The 24,894-nt window shown below is 37.6% G+C and overlaps 2 protein-coding genes and 1 long non-coding RNA gene across 11 annotated transcripts in view; 1 reads left to right on the plus strand and 2 right to left on the minus strand.

Annotated features, from left to right (window-relative positions):
* Positions 1 to 10,345, plus strand: part of LOC130084376 (ankyrin repeat and SAM domain-containing protein 1A) — a 117,920-nt gene extending 107,575 nt beyond the window's left edge. For 6 of the 9 annotated variants that reach the window (XM_056249772.1, XM_056249778.1, XM_056249775.1 and 3 more), the window contains 2 exons: positions 270 to 434; positions 3,475 to 3,585. In XM_056249772.1, the coding sequence (XP_056105747.1) occupies positions 270 to 434; positions 3,475 to 3,585 (276 nt within the window). Of the gene's footprint in view, positions 1 to 269; positions 435 to 3,474; positions 3,586 to 3,654; positions 4,209 to 8,633 lie in introns of those variants that run through there. The other 3 variants (XM_056249774.1, XM_056249773.1, XM_056249777.1) reach the window with 3 other exon arrangements.
* LOC130084378 (uncharacterized) lies at positions 8,516 to 8,935 on the minus strand. The gene is made up of 2 exons (XR_008806919.1): positions 8,896 to 8,935; positions 8,516 to 8,864 (listed from the first exon to the last, which is right to left on the minus strand). It is a non-coding gene; the product is annotated as an uncharacterized LOC130084378 (long non-coding RNA).
* Positions 10,346 to 11,442: 1,097 nt separating the features above from the next.
* Positions 11,443 to 24,894, minus strand: part of LOC130084379 (PDZ domain-containing protein 4) — a 40,181-nt gene continuing 26,729 nt past the window's right edge. The window contains exons 2-7 of the mRNA XM_056249784.1: positions 22,154 to 22,419; positions 20,702 to 20,792; positions 20,480 to 20,578; positions 18,490 to 18,552; positions 16,144 to 16,245; positions 11,443 to 13,561 (exon numbers count right to left, since the gene is read on the minus strand). Of these exons, the coding sequence (XP_056105759.1) occupies positions 11,705 to 13,561; positions 16,144 to 16,245; positions 18,490 to 18,552; positions 20,480 to 20,578; positions 20,702 to 20,792; positions 22,154 to 22,419 (2,478 nt within the window). The 3' untranslated portion in view covers positions 11,443 to 11,704. The remainder of the gene's footprint in view (positions 13,562 to 16,143; positions 16,246 to 18,489; positions 18,553 to 20,479; positions 20,579 to 20,701; positions 20,793 to 22,153; positions 22,420 to 24,894) is intronic.

Genomic DNA, 24,894 nt, shown 5'->3' on the forward strand with positions numbered 1-24,894 from the left:
GTAATTATATGAAAAGCTGCTCTTCATTACACTACTTGGTATAACTAAGCTTGCCATTACACACTTTATGAGAGTTAGCATGCCTCTTAAGTGCAGTATAATGGTGGAGGCTTGTAGAAATGTATTGATGTATGACTCTGTTGATGAGGCTATTTAAGAAACCTCTGAAGATGGATCGAGGTCATTTGAGCTCTTTGATAATTTCTTAATAGCTGTTTAAGCACTCCATCATCATAGTTAATCGCTGCGTGTCCCCCTCCTCCCGTCAGAACCTGACCTACGAGATCATCCTGACGCTGGGACAGGCGTTTGAAGTGGCCTATCAGCTGGCACTGCAGGCCCAGAGGACCAGACAGCAGCAGAACCCCGAGATCATCGAGACCAAGAGCAGCAGACCCACGCCCAAACCACGAGGGAGCATGCGCAAGTCAGGGGTGAGAGCACACACACACACACACACACATCCTGAGCCCTGAAACAACCCACCGGTTCCTACACAGCTTCCTCCAGTCAGGCTGCACAGGTCTCTTCCCGTCTTGGTACGTTTTTCCTCTTCAAAACAAACTTGGGTCTTCAGTCTACAAAGTTTGAATCCCGTCTGGCTAGAGCTCTTCTCATAATGTTACTCATTAGGTCAGTATGCGGAGAGTAGTCGGTCTTTTGTGGCTGTTTGAACACATTCGACCACATGAGCGTTCACACTACTAAAGCAATCCGGTCGAATGTGTTTTCAACTCCCTCTGGAAGCGGTGGAAAGTGGACAAGCTCAAAGCACTTTAGACCCGTTAGACACGTGTATTTACAATATCTAAACGCACCAGGTGTAAACGGGGTCTAAGTGGGCGGTTTTTAACCAGAATACGCTGTCAATACATGAGCTACATGAACATACGCAAAGATTAAAAGCTAACTCTACTAATTATTATAAGTATTCAACTAATATAATTTGTTCTATATTTGAAAGTTAGATGTAGTGTTGTCAAAAGTACCAAGTCGGTACTGAAATTGTAAAATGTGACGAAACCAGCATTTTCCTCTAGCATTTTGAGCGGATTCTTAAAGGGATAGTTCACTTTGAAACAAGTTTTTGGTATGTTTTAGCTTACCTCAAGGGCATCCAAGATGTAGGTGTCTTTGTTTCCGCAGTAGTTTACATTTTGATATTTTTAGGTCAAACCGTTCTTGTCTGTCAGTCATATAATGCAGGTCTATGGTCACCACCTCAAAGAGCATGCACAGAGAAGTCCAAATTAAACATGATTTAATGACTCGTAAATGTAAGTACTCATTGATGGCCTAAGACACGAAACGAGCGGTTTGTGTGAGAAAACGAACAGTTTTATATCGTGTTTACCTCTTGAAACCACAGTCACGTCCAAGTGATCTGAGGGCGCGGGCGCTTCGGTCTGCGCAAGCGCCGGAAAGCGCCAGAAGTGATCTCTCGCGCGGTTGCGAAAAAAATTCAACGTTGTCTGTTGATATATCGAAATCGTCTTCCATTGTGATTTCCTGTATATATAATATGTTTAGATCTTCACAGTGAAAGGTAACACTTCTGAAATCTCTGTGTAAACAATGAGTGACGTACACGCGCGAGAGATCACTTCCGGCGCTTGCGCAGACCGAAGCGCCCGCGCCCTCAGATCACTTGGACGTGGCTGTGTTTACAAGAGCTAAAAACGATATAAATACTGTTCGTTTTCTCACACAAACCGCTCGTTTCGTGTCTTAGGCCATCAATGTGTACTTACATTTACGAGTCATTAAATCATGTTTAATTTGGACTTCTCTGTGCATGCTCTTTGAGGTGGACCCCATAGGACTGCATTATATGGGGTAAACATACCAAAAATTTATTTCAAAGTGAACTATCCCTTTAAACGCCTCTGATTTACACTGTGTTCAGGCGCTCAGCATATACGTCTTTGATTGGCTACAATGATCAACGCTTCCAAAACATGTCGTAAATAGACATCTTTGATGCTCTTCATTGAGCGGTTACACAGATACACATGGGAGTGTTTAAAAGCAGATCCCTAATATATCCACTGATAGACGCCTGCTTTCAACAGAAAACATTAATCCAAAGCTCAATGATCCTCCCAAAACCCATCTGTCTGTGTCTGCATTTGTAGTCCAGTCACTGCTTAATGTTTACATGTTTCTTTGGTTTCATCCTTGAGTTCAGCTTCACCTTGCTGTATTCTTGTTCTAATTATTCTTTCCACTTTCCATTGCTCAGTCAGTTTCCATCTTTCCTTCATCCAGCTCGTCCTTTATTCACCTTGTCACTTCAATAGCTCCAATTCCCATGGTTCCTCTCTTTCTATGACTTACTGGCAGATCCATATCTAGCCCACTTTTGCTGTAGTGCAACGGATCTTTTTTTTTACCAGTGCTCTGACCAGTGCGTATAGTGCTGTAGAGCCCCCTGCTGGTGCTGTGAGGAAGCACACGTTCAAATGAGGTCTCTAAACATTCAAAATAGTTTAGAGACCATAAAGACTTTTTATTTCACATAAATGCTGTTATTTTAAAGTTTCTATGGAAGCTTGTTTCCGCCACAGAACAAAATTAAAAAGGTAACTGTGACTTTTTATCTCACAATTCTGACTTTTTTTTCTGAGTTTCCATCAGAATTGCGAGATATAAAGTAAACTCGCAATTGTGAGATAAAGTCGCAATTACTGTATCTTTTAAAATTGTTTTATTCTTCTATAGCTTCCGTAAGTTTATATTCAACAAAGAATCCTGAAAAAAAGTATCACTGTTTCCAGAGAAATATTAAGCAGCACAATTGTTTTATAATAAATGTTTCTTGAGCATCAAATCATCATATCAGAGTGATTTCTGAAGGATCATGTGACTCTAAAGACTGGAGTAATGATGCTGAAAATACAGCTTTACTGTCACAGGAATAAATTACATTTGAACATATATTCTTCACATAGAAATAGATATTTTAAAGTGTAAAAAATATTTCACCATATCAGTTATTACTGTATTTTTTGATCAAAAAAATGCTGCCTTGGTGAGCAGAAGAGACTTTTTTCAAAAACTTTAAAAGCCTTACCAGACCTTTCAACTGTATTTAGATGCAATATGGGGTTGCTTTACAATTCAGTGAATATTCTGGGTTACATACACTTGTCAAAACACTTTATTTTACAGTCCTGTTCGCCATGTACATACTATAAGTAATTACAATAACTGTGTAAAAACTAGGTAATAACCCTAAACCTACACCTAAACCCATGTAGTTACCTTATATCACCAGTACTTTCGTAGGTAATAAAGTGTAACCTTTTAACTAATTCAAAGGTTGTTGTTTTCAAGCAGTAACGTTAGAAGCTTTAGGTGTTATTCCGAAGCAGTGATACTCCTGTGAAGGGTAAGCGTGTCTCTAGCACAGGGTCTTCATGAAGCCCAGTGATGGCCTGGTGTTGACCGCTCTCCGATGCTCTGCTCTTTCAGGTGGAGGCGCTGGATGTGGACGCTCACGCTCAGAGCAGTGCGTCCTGGATCATGGACTCCAAAGATCCCAAGCGCACCGTCAGCACCAAGTACGAGACCACCATATTCTGATCGGACGATCCTCTCCTCCTCGTCCCCCTCTCACACCTTTTCCTTTTGCTCTGTGCCTTCACTCTCTAGATAGACATGACCGAACTCCTTCCTCCTCGCTCTCCTCCACACGGAAGACACCTTCTCCATTCACCTTTTACTTCTCCGTCTGTCTCGCACCGTCCTGACGCCTAGTTCTGCTCTGGCTGTCCAACAACCCTTTCCTGAGGCCTCCAATCTCACTCAAACACATTTCCCCCCGCCCTCATGTAGGTTTAGGAGCCCCTGTAGTCGTGTCATAACTGTCCCGAAACCAAAGTATAAGTGCTGAGGACCAGAACATCTCATCAGTGCTGTCATGTAACCTTCCTGTCTCAAACGTCAAGACACTAACACTTCCTACTCCGTTCTGCTCAAAGGACTCTACCTCCATCTTTCACACTGACCCTTTTTTTCCTCTTAACTAGTTTTTCTTTCTTTTCCTCCCTTCTGTGGTGCTCGTCTCTACCAGGCGTCGACCGCAGTGACACTGATGAAGACTCTCCTCCTCCTCAGTTTCAGCTGGACTTCACTAAACATGTAGCGTCAAATCAAAAAAACACCCCCAAGGATTACTTTAAAGCCACTTTCCATGAATATGGTACATTTTGGTGTCCCGTAATTATTTTTTATTAGCAATAAAGGCACAATTCACATCATATTTAGAATTAGAACGGTAACACTTTACTATAAGGTTCATTAGTTAACTACCTTAGTTAACATGAACTAAGAATGAACAATACTTCTTCAGCATTTATTAATTTTAGTCAATATTAATTTCAACATTTACTGATAGTTTGTATTTGTTAATATTAGTTAATGCACTGAACTAACATGAACAAACAATGAACAGCTGGGTTTTTTTAGCGAACATTAACAAAGATTAATAAGTACTGTAACAAATGTATTGCTCATTGTTAGTTCATGTTAGTTAATACATTAATGTTAACTAATGAACCTTATTGTAAAGTGTTAGAACTAATAACATGTTAGATGAGCCGTTATCTAACGTAAAAAAAACAACATGATAGCATGTACAGCCAACAGTCAAAATAGTACAGAAGTGTTTTATTTCACTTGAATCATTAATTACCTAATTATGTTCATTAATGGCCAAAAATATATGTTGCTGTGTCCCATAATTTGAGTGCACTATTTACTTTTTTATTTTTTATAATAGTTTTTCATAAAATCATTTGGACCTTTCAAATAATCTCTTGTCATTTTCTATTTTTTAAGCAAAATATCATTGACTGCATTTGTCAGATGTTCAACCCTGTAACCAAAGTTACTGTAAGAAAAAAAGGATTAAACAGATATATGTATTTAACTTTGGTAAGTTCATGAATTACCACAAACCAAAAACTAGCCCGCACCCACTGAGTGAGGCTCAATTAAACTGAATTTTTATTTTATTCTCTATTTTATTTAGTTGGGTTTAAAAAAAAAAAAAACTTTTTTACAAATGTAATTTATTTAATGTTTATTTTTTTTTAAAAGCACACGTCACATAAATCGTTGTTTTAAACAGTATTCAAACATGTCCCAACGTTTAGGAATTCATATAAAAGTAATCATATTTGTATAATACTCTTATAATAACTGTATGATATTTAGTTGAGGTGATGGACAAAGGTTGAGCGCCTCCTTTCCCTTTGCTACAAAGAATAAAAAAATGGCTTGACTTTAAAGCGATGAAATGTCTGTCATTAATTTCTCTCCCTCGTGTCGTTCCGAACCTGTGAAACTTTCCTTAATCTTCGGAACACAAATGAAAACAAAAACGCAAACAAAGCACTTTGCGTGGCTTCATAAAATCGAGGTTAACCCACTGGAGTCACATGATTACTTTCATGATGACCTTTCTGGGGCTTGAAAGTGGTAGTTGCGTAGACTGTCAATGGAGGGACAGAAAAGATCTTCATTTGTGTTCTGAAGATGAACGAAAGTCTTACGGGTTCGGAACGACACGAGGGCGAGTAATTACTGACAGACATTTCATGTTCGGGTGAACTATCCTTTAAGTTTTAGTCTAGCTCCATTTTGTACCCTTTTCCATGGAAAGTGCGAGTAAATGATCCGATGTTAAGCATCGTTTGCAGTTTGTGTTCTTTTAGCTCACTTACTGACATCTAAAAATATTATGATGGACTGTGAGGGCTATATGGATTATTATCAGTCCTGTTATGTTACTATGCACATCTACTTGATGCTCTACATTCTGTCCATCCTAACACACTGGCAGAAGCGTCCTTAAGTACTGTAGAAGTTAATTGAATTGGGATTGAAGTATCTCACTGTAAATGTAATTCTGCTGCCAGTATATGGATTTGCGTTTAGCACTGTGATATGATGTGTTGTCTTAAGTCTGAGTTAGCAGACCAGGCTGGGCCTAAATGTCTGAACCAAATCACAAAGAGGTGTCTGAGCAGATCGCCAGCTCAAAATGTGTCTGACGTCAAGGCATCAAAGTCAGATGTAACAGCGACTGCTTGTTATAGGCGTAATCAGGAGGTGCACGCACAAGCAGACTGAAACAGTGTTGTAGGAAACGTGGGTTCGTACAAGATCAAATGCCATTGTGGGTTAGAAAAGCAGTTTTGTCTTGTTTTCTTTGGGATTTAAATGTGGAATTATGTTCATGTATTCCTCACAAGCCTTAAAAATTCTCACGCGATCATGTAAAATATGGGTGCATTCACAAACACACAACACTTATCCGGGGAAAAAACTAAATGTCACCGCGTTCTGAATATCGTGATGATATGGAAGCCCATCCGCCACATAAGAAACAAAAAAACATGCTTTGGTAAGTCATACCTAACATATCTCATAATTTCAGCTTTTATATCATGTTTATGAGGTAGTATGCCATAATTATGAGACGTCGAAATAAGTCATAATTGACTTTTTAATGCCAGACTAAGTTGAAAGTGACATACTAAATCATAAATATGATATAAAAAGTTGAAATTGACTACTTTTACTTCTCATAATTATACTGACTTGCTAAATCATAAATTATGTAAAAATAGGAAATTATTAGATTAAAAACTCAAAAAGCTGAAATTGACCAGTCGAAAAAAGTCGTAGGGCAGAAGTCATAATGACTTACTTTTTTGTCAAAATTATGACTTTATATCTCAGTTACGACCCTTTATCTCATCATTTTCTTTTTAACCTCTTAATTATCTTATAATTATGACCTTATAAATTTGACGTTTTATTTCATAATTATGATTATGTTCTTTGTGTGGCAGAAATATGGCTTTCATATGACGACACACTGGCAGCCAGTTTTATTTTTGCATCCTTTTACAGTAAGGACAGTTGTACAGCGATGACAGAATTAGTTCAGTATCAAAAGTTAATATAAAGGATAAAGTTGTGTTTATTGACCTGTGATCAGCATCTGGTCCAGTCTAGTGTCCAGTGCCACTCTCTTCATCCTGAAACGTTTCTAATTGTCCCTTTACGTCAGTCTGCTGCTTCTGTTGTGCATTATCCAGTTCTCTCCTCAAAGTCCTCTCCCTCTGGACCCCAAGGGCTAGCCGTTTGTAATGCCTAATAGTCAATGTGGATATAATATACGATATGATGATTCACGACCTGGGGAGCTGATTGAGACACATCCATTATAGTCCTCCCGGTCATTATCCCCAAATAAAGCCTGATGGGCGAATGACTATAAATAAATATTAATTATGTACAATAATCATCTGAGAAAGTGAGCAGGGAGACGCATGAAGTCTTGAAGGTCTAATCGGTTAGCGTGCTAACTGAACAAAACATATAGAGAACCATATATACAGTATAGTTGATGAAGTTACTGTATATCCAGGGCTTGACATTAACAGCTGCCAAATGTGGGTGTATTTCAACATTTCAGTATTTTGTAACGTAGTCACTCCCACATATAATATATACATTTTTCTATTGTATTCTTTTAAAAAGGCATCTGAAATATTAAACTGTGGCAATGTAGTGTTGTCAAAAATATAGATTTTTCGATACACTGAAATATCTGAAACGTTTCCAATACTGATTTTCCACAGAATAGATACCGGACACCAGCTGCTCTTTCTCTCTCCCTCTTCTCTCCGACAGCGAGTGATGCACAAACCCGCCTCCACTCACTCACTCGTTTTATTTAATCCGGATGAATATTGCTGGTGTTACAGGGCTTGAATTTAGCCGTGGGATTGCACGTATTGGCCATAATTTTACTCATTCCCGCAGATTTTGCACTCACACCTGAACTGTGGCACATAAAGCCGCCTCTCAGCACTAAATTGAGTTGTTGTTTTTTTGCCGCTTATACAGTCAAATACACACAAAATAATGTCAAAATGCCAGTCTTTGTGAGTATTCATGTGTAGACATGTTTTAAGTGAATGTAAAGGAGAGAAAACGCACGTGTAACAGAATAATGGATCTGTGCGTCAGGTCTTAAAGTGACAGCAGCCTAATAAACCTGCTGACAAATTATGCGATAATATTAAAAATATCTATATGGCAGTTTTTCCCCATGGTGTCGACGTCCAAATAGTGGCCAGTGGAAATGCTGAGTGCCTCGTAACTTTGGAAAACCAGTTGCCACAGCGGCTGGTGAGCAAAAAAATGAATATCAAGCCCTGGTTATATCACATGATATTTGATGCGTAATTAAAGCCACAGTGAAATGTCATTTGTATCCCATTTTAATCGGATGCATTTCTGAGTGAAACGGGATATTCAGCAAGAATATTGTAGATTATTCAGTTGGTTCGGACTTACACACCAGAACATACGTCAGCATTGGTAATGTGTGATTTCTAGTCAGGCGGCCTAAAATATCAAGACCAGTTTTGAGCAGCCGATGCACTCTTTAGGGTCCAAAGGGGAGAAGATTTATTGGGGGAAATTACTGGTACTACTCCTTCTCTTCTCTGTTCTCATATCTATTGTAAATGGTATTGGCATGTTAACTAGATCCCACACTTTATTTGTTTGATTTGTTTTAATCCCTGTGTGTGTATGTCTCCCTGTAGCTGACCAGTGTGTCGGATGCCAAACAGAAAGGAAAGTTGGGATGCCATGACTGTGGATGAAGCATCACTTGTATTTCATGTGTGTGTGTGTTCGCCGTTTTATAGAGTTATATGTAAGTGTGTGAAGACTACTCACACCTGCAGTGATCTCCTCCCATCCCATTTAACACACGGGCCAAAGACAGACAGAAAATGTCCCGTCCGCTGCTCCGCTCGCACACTGTTTTAACTCTCCGTACCGAAACCTCTCCCTTTGAAAAACATTTTGCTTTTTTCAGACTTCAGACGTGTTCAAAGACTCACTGTATTCTCACGCGATAACAAGAGCCAGTGTTGACGTTGTCTTTGCTTTGATTTCGGTCGAGTTTTGTTTTACTTTCTTTGTGAAGCGACAGTCTACACACTCCTGTTTTATCTGTGATTCTGTCGTCTAAACTGATGGTCTTTCATCTCACAAAGTGCAGATGCTTTTATTTTGTCTGATAACTTTGAAAATAAAAGCCGTAAGTTAAAAACACTGATTCTAGTTCAACAAAACACTGATTAGAGAGTTCAGTCTTGTCTTTTGATGTCCGATTCAGATCAATCCATCCGTAAGTTGAGATGTTTGATTCTTACTGTCAGTATTTCAGGCTTTAGTACAAACGTCTGTCAAGCTAAACAATATGGGCAAGACCATTCAAGCATAAGGAATGTGAACTATGGTACGAGTTTCAATAGGAAAGGTTTGACAGAAACTCAATGCCAGTTTAACGGGAGATACTCTGTGTTGTGACGTCTTATGGTACACTATTATGATTAGTTAATAACTTTATGATGGCATGAGATTGGTACAGTCCAGATCTTGGTACTTGTAGTGACTTTTACACGTATACTGTGATTTCTAATACAAAATGATGGCGTTTATGTGACACTACAAACAACAGCGAGTTGTTTTTATGTGTAGAGTTTCTTAATTGAACTGTTTGTCTCCTTCCTTTTAATGATTAAGTTGCAGAAAGCAGGGTATGTCAAAAAAATTATGATGAAACCGATAAAAAGGTTTAAATTAGCATATTCATCCGTCGTAGACAAACTTGTGCTTATATTTTGTGTAGATAATAATGCATAAATATGAGGTTTAGATGGGAAATATTCCTATATGCATTTAGCCCTAGTTTACAAGGATTTTAAGTCTGGTACTTTTTAGTTTGATTTATTTTGAATCTTCGTTTTTAACATGGTACGTTAAAAATGGGTACAGTGCTAAATACAAGCAGATGCTAATGCTAGCACCTGTAACAGCCGCAGTGTTTGCACAACTAATCACATTAGCGAATACAACGGTGACAGTTCAGATCATACTCATGGCTAAATGATTAAAATATAAACAATATTGGATTGTAAAGTAATCCTGGGTGATCTGTCTTTTGATACTTGAATGATTATGCTTTTATAGATATCTCTCTCTCTATATATATATGTATATGTATGTACTGTATGTATTTTTTTTCTTTGTTTATTTTTTGGTCATGTTTTTGTCATATCTAGAGAGGAACGTCTTTTTAAAGCTCAACATATCATGGTGTAAGTGAGCATGAGACTGACAATGGTATCTCTGAGAGACCTTGCCACAGAATCAAAGAGAACGATTGTAAATAATCTTGGGCTTCCAGTCTTTTTTATGATTATTATTTTTCATAATTGTACATCCAATAAATGAAGAGATGATATCCAGTGTCATGTAATTTTTTTATCCATAACTTTAAACCCCAAATGAAGGTTCTTGCACATTAATGTCCATTTGTATTTGAGATCAAAAGCATCTTCAGCTCATTTTATTTAGCACAAACATTAACTTTGTTTCTGTATTGATGTTTTTTTGTTGTTTTTGCAAATAACAGGTGAAAATCAAACATCGTCAAGTTGCAAAAATTTTATTCAAAAACATTTAGGGACAGAAATTCCCCCATTTTAGACCTGCAAGGTGTTAAATGAACATTTGGACACAGTATATTAATGATCTGTATTACAGAAAGACACAACAATTTCACTCGACAGTTTCACACAACAATTTAAATATTTCCCAGACAACAACATGCTAAATTTTAACAATATCAGAAAAACAGTTTCAAATGTGATTTTACAAGCTGACAACAAAATAGTTTTAAGAGTGATTAAAATGTGTTGACAAATGTACCACAAAAATATTATCAGATATTTTTTCTTTGGACAATGTCAGTGTTTGACAATTGACATTACCGCTGTGCCAATATTTGTGTGCTGAAACTTTTTTGCTTTTTGTATTTTTGTTGTCCTTTTTTTGTTGTCCTTTTTTTTTTTTTTTTTTTTTTTTTTTAATGATTCATGTGCTTCGAAAATTGTGAAATGAACTCATTGGCAACAAGTAATGGCTCATTCTTTTGTTGTTGTTTATTGTGCTTTTGCTATTTTCATAATTTTGCCAGTAAAGAAAACCACACATATTGCGCCTAAACAACAGCAGCAAATTCATAACCAATCACCAGGTTAACTTGGTAATCTCATGAGATCTGGGGCCATTTTCATAAACGCATATGACTGTCTTAAAAACTTTTCTAACCACCTTGAACTTAGCCAAAGGATTGGCTGTCTTTTCATATAAAAAAAAAAAATGAAACTGATTTTTAAAATAGTTAGTACTAGTCTTAATTATTAGGCTTGTAATACTACTCTAAGGTGATTATGCAACAGGCCCTAAATTGAACTTAAATGAATTTTGGTTGCTCTGTTTTTCTCTTATCATTAAATGTTCTTCGATTAAAAAGTGTTTATGAAAGATTGATCTGGTTTGGAAATGCTCGAGACAGCCGCTGCATTGTAACAGTCTGAATGCAACTCTGAAATTTCAAGCATAAAAACAACTTATGCGTGCTGGTCCCATATACATTCATTTGACATTTTGCCTTTCTGTCTTGTACTTTTCTTTGTACGTTTTATATTCATCATCATTGTTTCTCAATTAAACTGCTAGGCATCTCTATCAGACAGCCGCAAATCATTGGTAAACTTTGTAATTCAAATAGTTAAAAGATCTCATTGCACTCCAATTATCAAACAGTGGTCACGGAGAGCAAAGGGTTGTACACTTTCTTCCCATCCACTGAACGGGTCCCATGAGCCAGGAGCTCCTGAATGGTGATCCAGTTGTCCAGGATGCGTCGGCTGCGTTTCTTCATACTCTTTTTCTGGCTCAGCTCGAGTATGGAAGCCTGTCCCTGCGGTCCAGAGTCTTGCTCCTTCTCTTTCTCTCGCAAGAAGTCCAGTCGGCTCTGCATCATGAACTCGCGGCGTCGCCGTTGCTCCCGAGCTCTCAGGAGCTGCTGTTTGCGTTCCTCCTTGCTCCAGTAGCGTCCCATCTTCATTTCACTAACCGCATCGTCGTCCGTGGTCATCCCACTGCGCTCCTCCCGAATCTTCATGGCGCGAGCCTTTAGCAAACGGTCTCTTACCGGACGCTTCGCCACGTAGCGTGAGCCGTCGCTGCGGATCTTTACCTTCCACTCCATTCGAGGTGAAGATGGAGGCAGCGTTGGTGGTATGATCAAAGAAGTTGCGGTGGATTCTCTGTTTGCACAAGTTATTGTGCTGGAGTGAGCAGGAACCTGTTCAGGGGTGTCCCGAACTTCTGCACTGTCAATGTCCCTCAACTGCATGCAACTCTGGTAGCGTTGAGGCAGCGTGGTACTGCAGTGGCGTCGGGACAGGTACGGACTGTTTTCTGCACTCCTTCCCCCTTTCACTATCCCGGGAGTGAGAGTCCCATTAGCATGGGACCCCCTTCGTGCTCCATCCAATCCCTTCCTACTGCTGCCGCCATTACGAGATACTGACCGAAGCCTTGTTGCTGGAGTAGAGTCTCTGTTGTCCCCGAGTTCTTCACTCTTTTTCTTGGCATCTGATGAAGGAGGTGTGTTTAGATTCTTCTCCCGGCTCGTGCTTGTCCTGTGACGGGGCGTCCGAGGTCGCATGGTTGCAGAGGCACTGGAATCTCCCGCCGCGGAGGGCGAGGGGTATCGTTCGCTAGCCAGAGGTGTGCTTCTGCAACTTTCCCCACCCGTGTTATAGGCGCTTGTGCTCTCCTTGTCAGAGCGTTCCCTTTCTGGGATCTCGTTGATATCTGACAGTTCATGGTGGATCGCCTCTGCACCTCCACACCTCGCCTTTGCTCCTTTTTCTTCATCGTCCTCTTCGTCAGCTGGCCAGACCTTTAGGCAGCGTTGGCGCAACTGATTCATCTTTTGAGCCCGCAAAACATTGCGCCACTTGAACTCCAGGTGACGTATTTCCTCATCTAGAAGGGAAATCTCGTGCTGCATCAGGCTCTCGTTACAATTCATGTCTACAGGAACGCCTCCTCCTGCGCCATGGTTCCTCCCGTCCAAAAGAAGAAGTGCGTTTCCATTCTTCTCGTAAAGGCACCGGATCTCCAGTAGCTCTCGGTAACGTTCATATTCCTCTTCAGTTAAACCTGGCATGAGCACTCTGCTGGTCACTGAGCCCAGTGTTTCAGGGACCCCGTGATCCGCCACTCCCACCCCATCCGGCCCTAGCAGCGAGTCGTTGCTGTAGTGAAACTCCCACCCGTGCTGAGCAGCGCGAAACTTGCGCAAACTGCCGGGTGTGTTGGTGGCATTGGTGGTGCATGCACTGGTGGGATCATCCGCCAGCTCGGAGGACTCTTCACAGCGCGTGCTTTCATCTGTGCGACCCACCCCGCTGTCCAGCTCCTGGCTGTTATTGAGGGCAGTGTGCCACAAATTGGGGCGACCTCCTCTGATCCCAGTGATGTCACTCAGCAAGGAGCTCGCTTTCCTCTGGTGTTGAGGGCTGGGTAAGTTAGTGGCGTTTTCCAAGTCCTCTAGATCCAGGCCCACACTCAACTCCAAATCCAGATCATCAGCCTCATTCTTCCAAGATGTGGATTGTTGATGATAGGAAACAAGAAGAAAACAAATTTAATTAGCAAAATACTTTATAAATCGTACTGCACTCTTAGAAGAAAGGGTTCAATGGGTCTCTATATAGAACCCTAGGGTTCTTGACTCAATTTTATACCAAAAGGTTCTATACAAGGAGAAGTGTCTTAACTTATTGAATAATAATTTAATTTTTAACAGGTTATTTAAAACATTTTCTAGTGATAAAGCATGTTTACGAGCTGGTTAATTCATAAAATGATCATGATGATACCCTTAAAATGTTCCATTCACACTGCACAGAAAAATGCCAACGAACACCAACAAACAAGTTGGCTTTTGGGTTTAGAATTTTATTTAAAAAAATAACTTGTTCACATTGACCCAACAGACAATAATTCACATGGTCATTTGAGTGAAAATAAACCCTTACCAACACCAACCACTGATCCGACAAAACCCAACAAACTAGTTTTTTTTTGCGTTAGTCTGTGCGGTGTGGATTGGCCTATATATGAAGCGCCTAACAGAACCCTTAAGGGTTATATAGAACCTTTTTTTTTCTAAAAGTGTAGTAGAGAAACTTGCTTAAAAAACATGCTGATTGGTCGACAGCAGCAAACACATGAAGACGTCTGTGTTTGAACAGCAGAGGGCAGTGTTTGTCAATGGAAGCCTAGTCGTGGATGCTGTAACTGATTGTAGGGTCTTTTCCCATCTGTTGTAGGAGGCCTTTAAATGTGAGAGGTTTCTCAAATGAGCCACCTGTGCTGGGGAATATACTGGCCCAAGGGCTCACACACACACCATCTGGACCTTCCATCCTTACACACACACACACACTTGTGTGCTACTGACCCCAAATCCTAAAACTGTACAATCAGTGACTATTTCCCAAATGACCATTCACTGTTTATTGGTTCTTATTCTCATCTCTGGTTTAATGATTTTCCACAAACTGTTTTTAAAGAATCTCAATTATAGATTTTTACTTTGTGCCAAACCCTATGGATACAGCTGACAGATTTCTAGAGAAAAATATTGAATGCAATTAAAGATGGAGTTTTATTTTAGAACTGGGCCCAAATGGGTTTTATTCAGACCAATGGTGTACATACAGCTTTTTCATCTTCATTGGCTATAGACTTGTATGTTATATTAAACACAAATGAATATCTTTCTGGGTTCAAAATCAGCATCCTGAGTTTATCATGATTATTATATGCAAATAAGATGCATTTTTTGCGATCTTTATTACCTTGTTCTCTTGTACAGCTTTTGTGTCAAATAGCATCATGGCAAATTAACTTCATAAACATGCCTCAGACTTCAAATGCTGTTTTGGTCTATTTGTATTCATGAACTGGGTGATTCCTTGGGGGGTTTGCATTATGTTTTATTTAAATATTTACCAGTGGGATACGGACTGTTGCTATGGCTTCCACAAGGGCTAAAGATGATAAATCTGGTTGTTAAAGCATGCTGACAGACCATGAGCTTTGGGACCAATCAATGAAGAGACTCACACAGAGAGAAGACATTGAGACATTATCATTTTTGTCCTTATTTAAACTTAGTCTGTTGATTTTGATCCTCGCACATTTAAGCTGACCTTCAATTTCAGTGCGATGGATGAAACTCTCATTTTGTTTCGTTATTTGATCACACTGCCAATATTAAGATATTTTATACAAAATAGCAGAATAACAGTTTTCCAAAATGATAATTGGATGTCACTCACTTAAACTGCAATGTAATGTGGTCATGTGATATTGTTTGAAATGCTTATCATGGAATAATCCCTACTTTCCCACACGCTAAAAAGAAAAGACTATGCAGTATATAGTGTATACTAGTGCTCAATTAGTAGCTACTCTTCCATTCTGAACAAAGCCGATGTCTCAGACTGCATTGGATATGTGTTCAAGGAAATAAAATGGATATTGTGACTCACTATTGGAGGATGTGTATTATGGGATGTCCTAAGTGTGTCTCTTTCTCTAAAGTGTGACCTTGAGAAGAACAAAAGACTGCCAAACCAGCCCATGTGTCCTCATCTCTCCTTGTGTTTTTTTTTCTCTCTCTATTTATTTCCTCGTCTGGGTTTTTTGTCCTTCTCTGCCCTTTTCTGTCTGCTTTCATTTGTAAACGGAGAACAGATCGAAGCCATGTGTTCACCTGTACACTATAACACATTTGTCTGTCACTGCTTGAATAAGCACTCCATAATACACTTTACGTAATGTCTGAATATCAAATTAGCTGTCATTAATAGCTTCAGTAATACTTTAACATTCACCAAACATTCGCCCAGTGCTGCTTCTAAATCTACGCCTCGCAGCATAAGAAATGATATTTCCTCGAGTTATGAGTTTGTGCTCTAGATGTGAATGCGGTGTGACTGGTGAGATAAAGACTGAATGCTGCAAAACAATTCAAAAGATAATAAGTAAACATGTTTTTCATTTGAACTTCTCCTGCTTCAATAAGAAAACTCTCTATGAAAGCGATTAACTTAATTGAATCGAGCGCTGATATCTGACTGCGGTTTATGAATTGAAGGCGAGTCTCACCTCGATGTCTGGCCGTGCCAGTAGCAGAGAGATGTTGGTGCTGTCCTCTCTGGTCAGGATGGCCACTGCTTCCTCTCGGTTCTGGACATCCACCCCGTTTATCTGAACACAAACACACATTTACAACACTTCACATCACAGATGATGTGTGTGCTCATGAGTTTACATAACCCTTATTCTGTATTTTGTATTATTATTATTATTGTTTTGTTTATTTTGCCCTAAAGAGGAGTTTTAATAAGAACCAGTATGTAATCATTTGAACATTGATTATGTAATTTCAGGTTTGTCTTTATTTTTATAAACATTTTCCTAATGTTATGTCAAATAGGTTCTTCGGGGCAGATGTAAAATGTATGATTCATCTTATTATTATTCCTCTTATTTTAAAAACAACGATTAACATCTTACAGAATCTGGAAGGGTTATGTATAAGCAGAAAATACAACAACATGATTTTACCAAATAGGATCAACATCTAGTAGCTCATTATTAAAAAGAATGATTTTTAACTGGGGATGCACCGATATTAACATTTTGTGCGATACCGATAACTCTTTATGTTTGAAAGCCGATAACCGATATATTGGCCGATAAATCTAAATCCAAAATTTTATATAAGTTGTGAGAGCCTGATTACAAAAACAAAAGTCTCATCATTTAAACCCATGTCCTAAACACAATTATAATGATGTTCTTATAATTTTATGCAGCCGATATGACGGACTTGCGCTGCAAATGTTGCACTTTACAGTATTTTCCAAGTTTGAAGTGATTAAAATCATATTTCAAGCAATTCAAAACCATTATGGTGAACAGTGGGCACCTGAAGGAAAAAATACATTTACCGGCTTTAATATATATCGGCCAAATTTTCTTATCGGGCCGATAACGATAACATTAAAAATGGTGGCCGATATATTGTGCATCCTTATTTTAAAGGCAAGGCAAGGCAATTTTATTTGTATAGCGCATTTCATGCATAGCACCAATACAATGCGCTTCACACAATATAGTATAAATAATTAAAATTCTATATATATAAAACACCAGCAAAGACATAAAAGAGATTAATACACAAAAATATACAATAATACACATATATACACATGTGAAGATGCATTCATTACGCATTAACTACAAAAAGCATCTGAAAAAAGCTTGGTCTTTAATCTATTTAAAAAAAATAGTTGAAGCATTTTTTATGTTTTCTGGGAGCTGGTTCCAGAGATGGACGCCGAAGTATTTAAAAGCAGCTTCCCCTTGTTTTGTTCTAACAATAGGTTTTAGTAGAAGCTGTTTATGCTGTGATCTAAGGGGTCTTGGTTGAGTATGCTGTTGAAACATATCATGAAGGTATTTAGGTCCCATCCCCTTTATTGACTTAAAAACTAGTAAAAGTGCCTTCAAATTAATCCTGTATCTAATTGGGAGCCAGTGTAAGGACTTTAAAATTGGAGTTATACGATCTATTCTTTTAGTTTTTGTAAGGATCCTGGCTGCACTATTCTGTACCATTTGGAGAGGTTTTAAAGTCTTTTGGGGGAGTCCTGTTAAAAGCACATTACAATAATCAATCCTACTAGAAATAAAAGCATGTATGATCTTTTCAAGATCCTCCTTAGACATACATTTTTAAGTTTATTGATATTTTTAAGATGAAAATATGCTGATTTTGTGATTGTTTTTATGTGACTATAACATTTTAGATTATTATCTATTAAGACACCAAGGTTTCTTACCACTTCCTTTGCTATTAAGCCCTTTTTTTCGAGCAGGGTAGAGATTTTAAATTTGTCCTCATTTCTTCCAAAAACGATAACCTCAGTTTTATTTTTATTAAGCTGGAGAAAGTTCGGTGACATCCAAGTATCTATTTCTTCAATACACTGACAGAGAGTTTCAATGGGGGTATAGTCATTAGGCATTAGAGGTTAATAAATGTGTGTGTCATCAGCATAACTGTGGTAGGAGATTGAATTTTTCTTCATGAGTTTACCAAGTGGTAGCATGTAAAGATTGAATAATAAAGGACCCAGAACTGAGCCCTGGGGAACGCCACAGGACAAAGATGTTAGTGTCGAGGAACAATTTCCAATTTTAACAATACAACTCCTATCACTAAGATATGATTTTAGCCAGCTGATCACAACACCAGTGAAGCCAACCCAATGTTCCAGTCGATGAAGCAATATAAAATGGTCTACAATAAGCCACCAACCTTAAACCATACTCTAAAATTTGATTGGTTGATATCAAGGAAGTTGATCATTATTGGACCTCTTGTGAACAGTGTATCGTTAATCTGTTTTCAGACGGATAATAACATAGTTTGGCTTCAGTTACCTGCAGTATTCGGTCTCCCTCGCGGATTCGGCCATCCTTGGCAGCAATGCTATTAGGGTTGACCTGCAATTATGATACAGAATCAGTGCCGGGGACGGTTGCTGCATACAAGAATACTATTTCTGCTTTATAAATATATAACACAAATAATAGTTTAAAACAAAAATGTACATAGTGTAAATTTATACATCTCCCTCGGATATGCTGTGGGGGCAAGTGCTTCCAAACAGTCAAAACATACAGTGGATATTAAAAAGTCTACACACCCCTGTTAAAATAGTGGGTTTTGTGATGTAAAAAATGAAACAAAGATAAATCATATCAGAACTTTTGCACATTTAATGTGAAAACTACAACCTATGCAATGCCATTGAAAATCAAAGTGAAACATTTGGGAGACTGGATATATCAGAAAACCTGTTGTTTACAGTCACTTTAGCTTAAAACAGGTTTGTGTGTTCTGCTTTTACATGAGCTTGATGATTGAACACACTCACATACCCAATTTATAAAAGGGGGTGCATACTTTTGCAGGTTGTTCTAAGTTTTTATTTGTATATTATTTCTCTGAAATGTATGGAAGCTTGTTTCCGCCACTAAATAAAAAAATTTATCGCGGCTTTTTATCTCACAATTGCGAGATATGAAGTCAGAATTGTGAGAAATAAAGTTGCAATTGCAAGATATAAAGTCGCAATTCTGAGAAATAAAGTCGTAATTGCGAGAAAAAAAGACAAAAAATTCTGACTATTTTTCTCACAATTGCGAGTTTACATCTCGCAATTCTGACTTTATAACACATAATTGCGCGTTTGTATCTCGAGATTCTGACATCTTTTCTCAGAATTGTGAGATATAAACTCGCAATTGCGAGTTATCAGTTTTTAACGAGGAGTGAATTATTTTTTTATATATCCACTGCATTTTAACATTTTTATTTATTCTAATGCAACACTATATCACTGTAAATTTTTACTGTAAATGTATGTGATCACCGACAGCATCTGTGGCATATTTGATCTTAAACATTTTCTTTCAAAATTAGCTTGAAAAGAGTCATTTCTGCAATCTAAACATATGCTGTAATTTTTACAGCTTTATCTACAACAAACAGAGTGTACAGAAATAGTGACCGCTTTCAAACAAGTTTCCTAAACACTCCCGCTACCCTTGGCTGGTTGGGATGTTCGAACAGCAATCGTTTGAATCACCCTATGTTGAAATACCCTGCAAATGGCTTGCCTTTGTCTCTGCATATTAAACTAAATACAAAATCACATGCTTCAAATGTAACATTATATTAGGCTTCGCGTCAAGTTCTTTGTCTCCACATCGTGCATTGAAATCGTTGAATGCACAGCTAGCCGTATAGATTATAACGATTATACCATGGTCATTTGCCAGCATTGACAACTTATTGAGTTTGCAGTGCAATATTTGACCTGAAAGGATACAAACGATGGTTATTAGATCTAGCATTCTGCCCGCTTTGAATCAAAAGGACACTGTAAAATAAAGTGCTACCAATAATTTTAAACTTTACAGAGATAAAGTAGCGCGTAAAATTACTACATTTATTTCAATGAATGAATTATAGCATTTATTAGAGACATTGAGAGAAACAATGCATTGATTTAGAGCTGTGATTAAACTACCTGTGCATTAAACGGTTTTATTGCACACCTTTCAGCCAATCTGAATCGAGTATTCAGACAGACCATGATATAAAGAATTAATAATATACAGTTTGCAAAATTGAATTAAGTAACAAGGTGTAATTGCATTGTAATTGTCCAGCTTAAGTAGGATTACCGTGTGCACATTCACTAATTCTTGAGAGATGAAATAGTGTTCTGGATTTAATATGGCGTTTTATTTAAAATAATGATTTATCCAACACTGAAGCAGAAGGGCGTAGGTTCACAATCCTCCCTAAGGCTTCATTCATTATTCATCGGTCAGCAGATTCCCGTTATTCCCCATTTCTCACCTCTCCCACGTAGATGCCCAGATCCTCTTCATCATCAGTGCGATAACACACCATTAAACCCAGTTTATCTTGCTGACAAGATTTATACAATTCCACCTCCTGAAGGAAAACAGAGAGAGAGAGAGAGCTAAACTAACAGAGATAAGATGCTCCTCTTCTGCCAGTATTTCAGGCTAAAAGAAGCTTATTTTGCAGTAGAGGAAGTTAAGAGACGATGTTGACCTCGTACTCCAGGTCATCTTGTCTGTCCACCTCATGTTGACTTATGTCAAAGTAGTCCGTTGGGTCATAATACACGTGATCCATAGGAGAGCTGAGGAGAAACATCAAATATCTATTAGTTATAGTGAAGTAAGTCACAGAAAGGCAGTTTAAATGCAACTCTTATTTGAGGTAATCAAATCATTTACATGGTTTTATAAACTGGTAATTCACTAAGTGTGATAAATATTTTATTTTAAGTTGTCCTTGTTACAGTGTAATTTCATTTATGTACTGAGTAATATTAATTTACAGCTATATAATTAGGTTTTGGTTTAGGGTTCTGCATCATTTACTGTTATCACTACAGTAACTACATGTAACGTGTTAACAAGAACACTGTAAAATAAAGTGTCACCAGTATTTTGTAACTTTAGAATATATTGTAAGAACAGTCCTAACAAAATAGCCTGTCCATATACTTTTTTCATGTGAAAGTATGGCAAATATTTATTTTCTGTAAGGTAAAGTAATAGTGTAACTTACACTACCGTTCAAAAGTTTGGGGTCAGTAATATATATATATATATATTAAAGGATGCATTAAATAGATAAAAAATTGAAAGTAAAGACAAGTATAATGTTACAAAAGTTTTTATCGGTTTCCACAAAAATATGAAGCAGCACAAATGTTTTCAACATTGATAATAACAAATGTTTTCAAGCAGCAAATCATAATGATTTGTGAAGGATCATGTGACACAGAAGACTGGAGCAATGATGCTGAAAAATCAGCTTTGAACATGGGAATAAATTATATTTTAAAATATATTCACAGCTATTTTAAATTTTAATAATATTTCACAATATCACTGCTTTACTGTATTTTAATTAAAAAATGCTTGTCTCGGTGAGCAGAAAATACTTTTTTCAAAACATCTAAAAGTCTAACCAAACTTTTGAACGGCACTGTAATTAGTCACATTATTATGATCCTAATGTACATGCGTCATCATAACAGCATTGATTTTGAACACTTTATTTTACAATGTCCTTGTTACACATGTTACATGTACTTACCATAGTAATAACGGTAAATTGTGCATAATTGCATGCAACTAACCGTCAACCAAGCCCTAATCCTATAGTAAATACATGTAGCTTGACTCAGTACTTATAATTACACTGTAACAATGACCCCTTAAAATAAAGGGTTACACTGTCATGGTCACATACAGTGTAATAATATATTTAAGTACTGAGTAATAATAAGCAACTACATATTTACTGTAGGATTAGGACTTGGTTGAGGGTTAGTTGCATGTAATTATGCATAATTTAATGTTAGTACTATGGTAAGTACATGTAACATATGTAACAAGGACACTGTAAAATAAAGTGTTACCAAATGAAGTGTAGATTAGTAAAGCTCCCCAACAGTGAGCCCCGTGTGTGTCCTGGAGGCCATCTTACAGCTGTCTGAAGAGGTACGGCTCCGGCATGGGTGGCAGTGGAGGGGACGGAGGAGACGCGGGTCTGTTGTGATGAGCGGCTCGGCCTAACGTCACCATGTGCTGGAAGCTGATGTCTGTCTGCGTCCCGCTGTCCACACAGTCCGTCACGAGCAGCGTCCCGCCAGCAGCTCCAGGACCCCCGGCTCTCCTCCTCGTGTTACGCTTACAGCGCAGCGCCTGCAGACTCTGGTCCTGAGACAGCCGGGACAGGGCTTTACTGTTCACCTGCGTTCACAGACACACACATCCATTCCACGCTGAGGTAAGTAACACTTTACAACTTAACAGATGTGCTAAAGGGGGCGAGTCGTCCATTTTTCCATTTTGAAATCAAAGATCTTGGAAACGTTAACTCAAGTCCAAAAAAACAAATATTTTGAAACTATATGTAAGCTGAAAAAAACGTTTAAAAAATGACTCACATTTACACATCAGCAACATCTGTTCAGGTTTTAGCAGCAAGATTATTTTTTATATTTACGTTTTTTTAGGGTTTAGTTTTTATGGAAGCTTGTTTCTATGGAAGCTTGTTTCCGCCACTGAATAAAAAGAATGAAAAAATAATTGCGACTTTTTATCTCACAATTGCGAGATATAAAGTCACAATCATGAGATTTGCCAGAATTGAATTACCAGAATTGCTAGATGTAAACTCGCAATTGCGAGAAAAAAAGACAGAATTGCGACTTTTTATCTCACAATTCTGACTTTTTTTCTCACAATTGCGAGTTTACATCTAGCAATTCTGACTTTATATTACATAATTGCGAATTTATATCACGCAAATCTGACTTTATAACACGCAATTGAGACTTTATATCACGCAATTCTGACTTTATATCACGCAATTCTGACTTTATAACACGCAATTGCGACTTTATATCAATCAATTCTGACTTTATAACGCAATTCTGACTTTATAACACGCAATTGAGACTTTATATCACGCAATTCTGACTTTATAACACGCAATTGCGACTTTATATCAATCAATTCTGACTTTATAACACGCAATTCTGACTTTATAACACGCAATTGAGACTTTATATCACGCAATTCTGATTTTATAACACGCAATTGAGACCTTATATCACGCAATTCTGACTTTATAACACACAATTGCGACTTTATATCAATCAATTCTGACTTTATAACACACAATTGAGACTTTATATCACGCAATTCTGACTTTATAACACTCAATAGAGACCTTAAATCACGCAATTCTGATTTTATAACACGCAATTGAGACCTTATATCACGCAATTCTGACTTTATAACACGCAATTCTGACTTTATAACACGCAATTGCGACCTTATATCACGCAATTCTGACTATAACACGCAATTGAGACCTTATATCACGCAATTCTGACTTTATAACACGCAATTGAGACCTTACATCACGCAATTCTGACTTTATAACACGCAATTGAGACCTTATATCACGCAATTCTGACTTTATAACACGCAATTGCGACTTTATATCACGCAATTCTGATTTTATAACACGCAATTGAGACCTTATATCACGCAATTCTGACTTTATAACACGCAATTGCGACTTTATATCACGCAATTCTGATTTTATATCACGCAATTCTGACTTTATAACACGCAATTGCGACTTTATATCAATCAATTCTGACTTTATAACACGCAATTGAGACTTTATAACACGCAATTGCGACTTTATATCACGCAATTCTGATTTTATATCACGCAATTCAGATTTTATATCACGCAATTCTGACTTTATAACACGCAATTGCGACTTTAAATCACGCAATTCTGATTTTATAACACGCAATTGAGACCTTATATCACGCAATTCTGATTTTATAACACGCAATTGAGATCTTATATCACGCAATTCTGACTTTATATCACGCAATTCTGACTTTATAACACGCAATTGCGACCTTATATCTCGCAATTCTGACTTTATAACACGCAATTGAGACCTTATATCACGCAATTCTGACTTTATAACACGCAATTGAGACCTTATATCACGCAATTCTGACTTTATAACACGCAATTGAGACCTTATATCACGCAATTCTGACTTTATAACACGCAATTGAGACCTTATATCACGCAATTCTGACTTTATAACACGCAATTGCGACTTTATATCACGCAATTCTGATTTTATAACACGCAATTGAGACCTTATATCACGCAATTCTGACTTTATTACACGCAATTGCGACTTTATATCACGCAATTCTGATTTTATATCACGCAATTCTGACTTTATAACACGCAATTGCGACTTTATATCAATCAATTCTGACTTTATAACACGCAATTGAGACTTTATAACACGCAATTGCGACTTTATATGACGCAATTCTGATTTTATATCACGCAATTCAGATTTTATATCACGCAATTCTGACTTTATAACACGCAATTGCGACTTTATATCAATCAATTCTGACTTTATAACACGCAATTGCGACTTTATATCAATCAATTCTGACTTTATAACACGCAATTGCGACTTTATATCAATCAATTCTGACTTTATATCTCGCAATTGCGACTTTATATCAATCAATTCTGACTTTATAACACGCAATTGCGACTTTATATCAATCAATTCTGACTTTATAACACGCAATTGCAACTTTATATCAATCAATTCTTCTGACTTTATAACACGCAATTGCGACTTTATATCAATCAATTCTG

Source organism: Rhinichthys klamathensis, unplaced genomic scaffold (genome assembly GCF_029890125.1).
Source record: "Rhinichthys klamathensis goyatoka isolate OS25496 unplaced genomic scaffold, OSU_Roscu_1.1 h1tg000062l_1, whole genome shotgun sequence".
NCBI classification, from domain to species: Eukaryota; Metazoa; Chordata; class Actinopteri; order Cypriniformes; family Leuciscidae; genus Rhinichthys; species Rhinichthys klamathensis.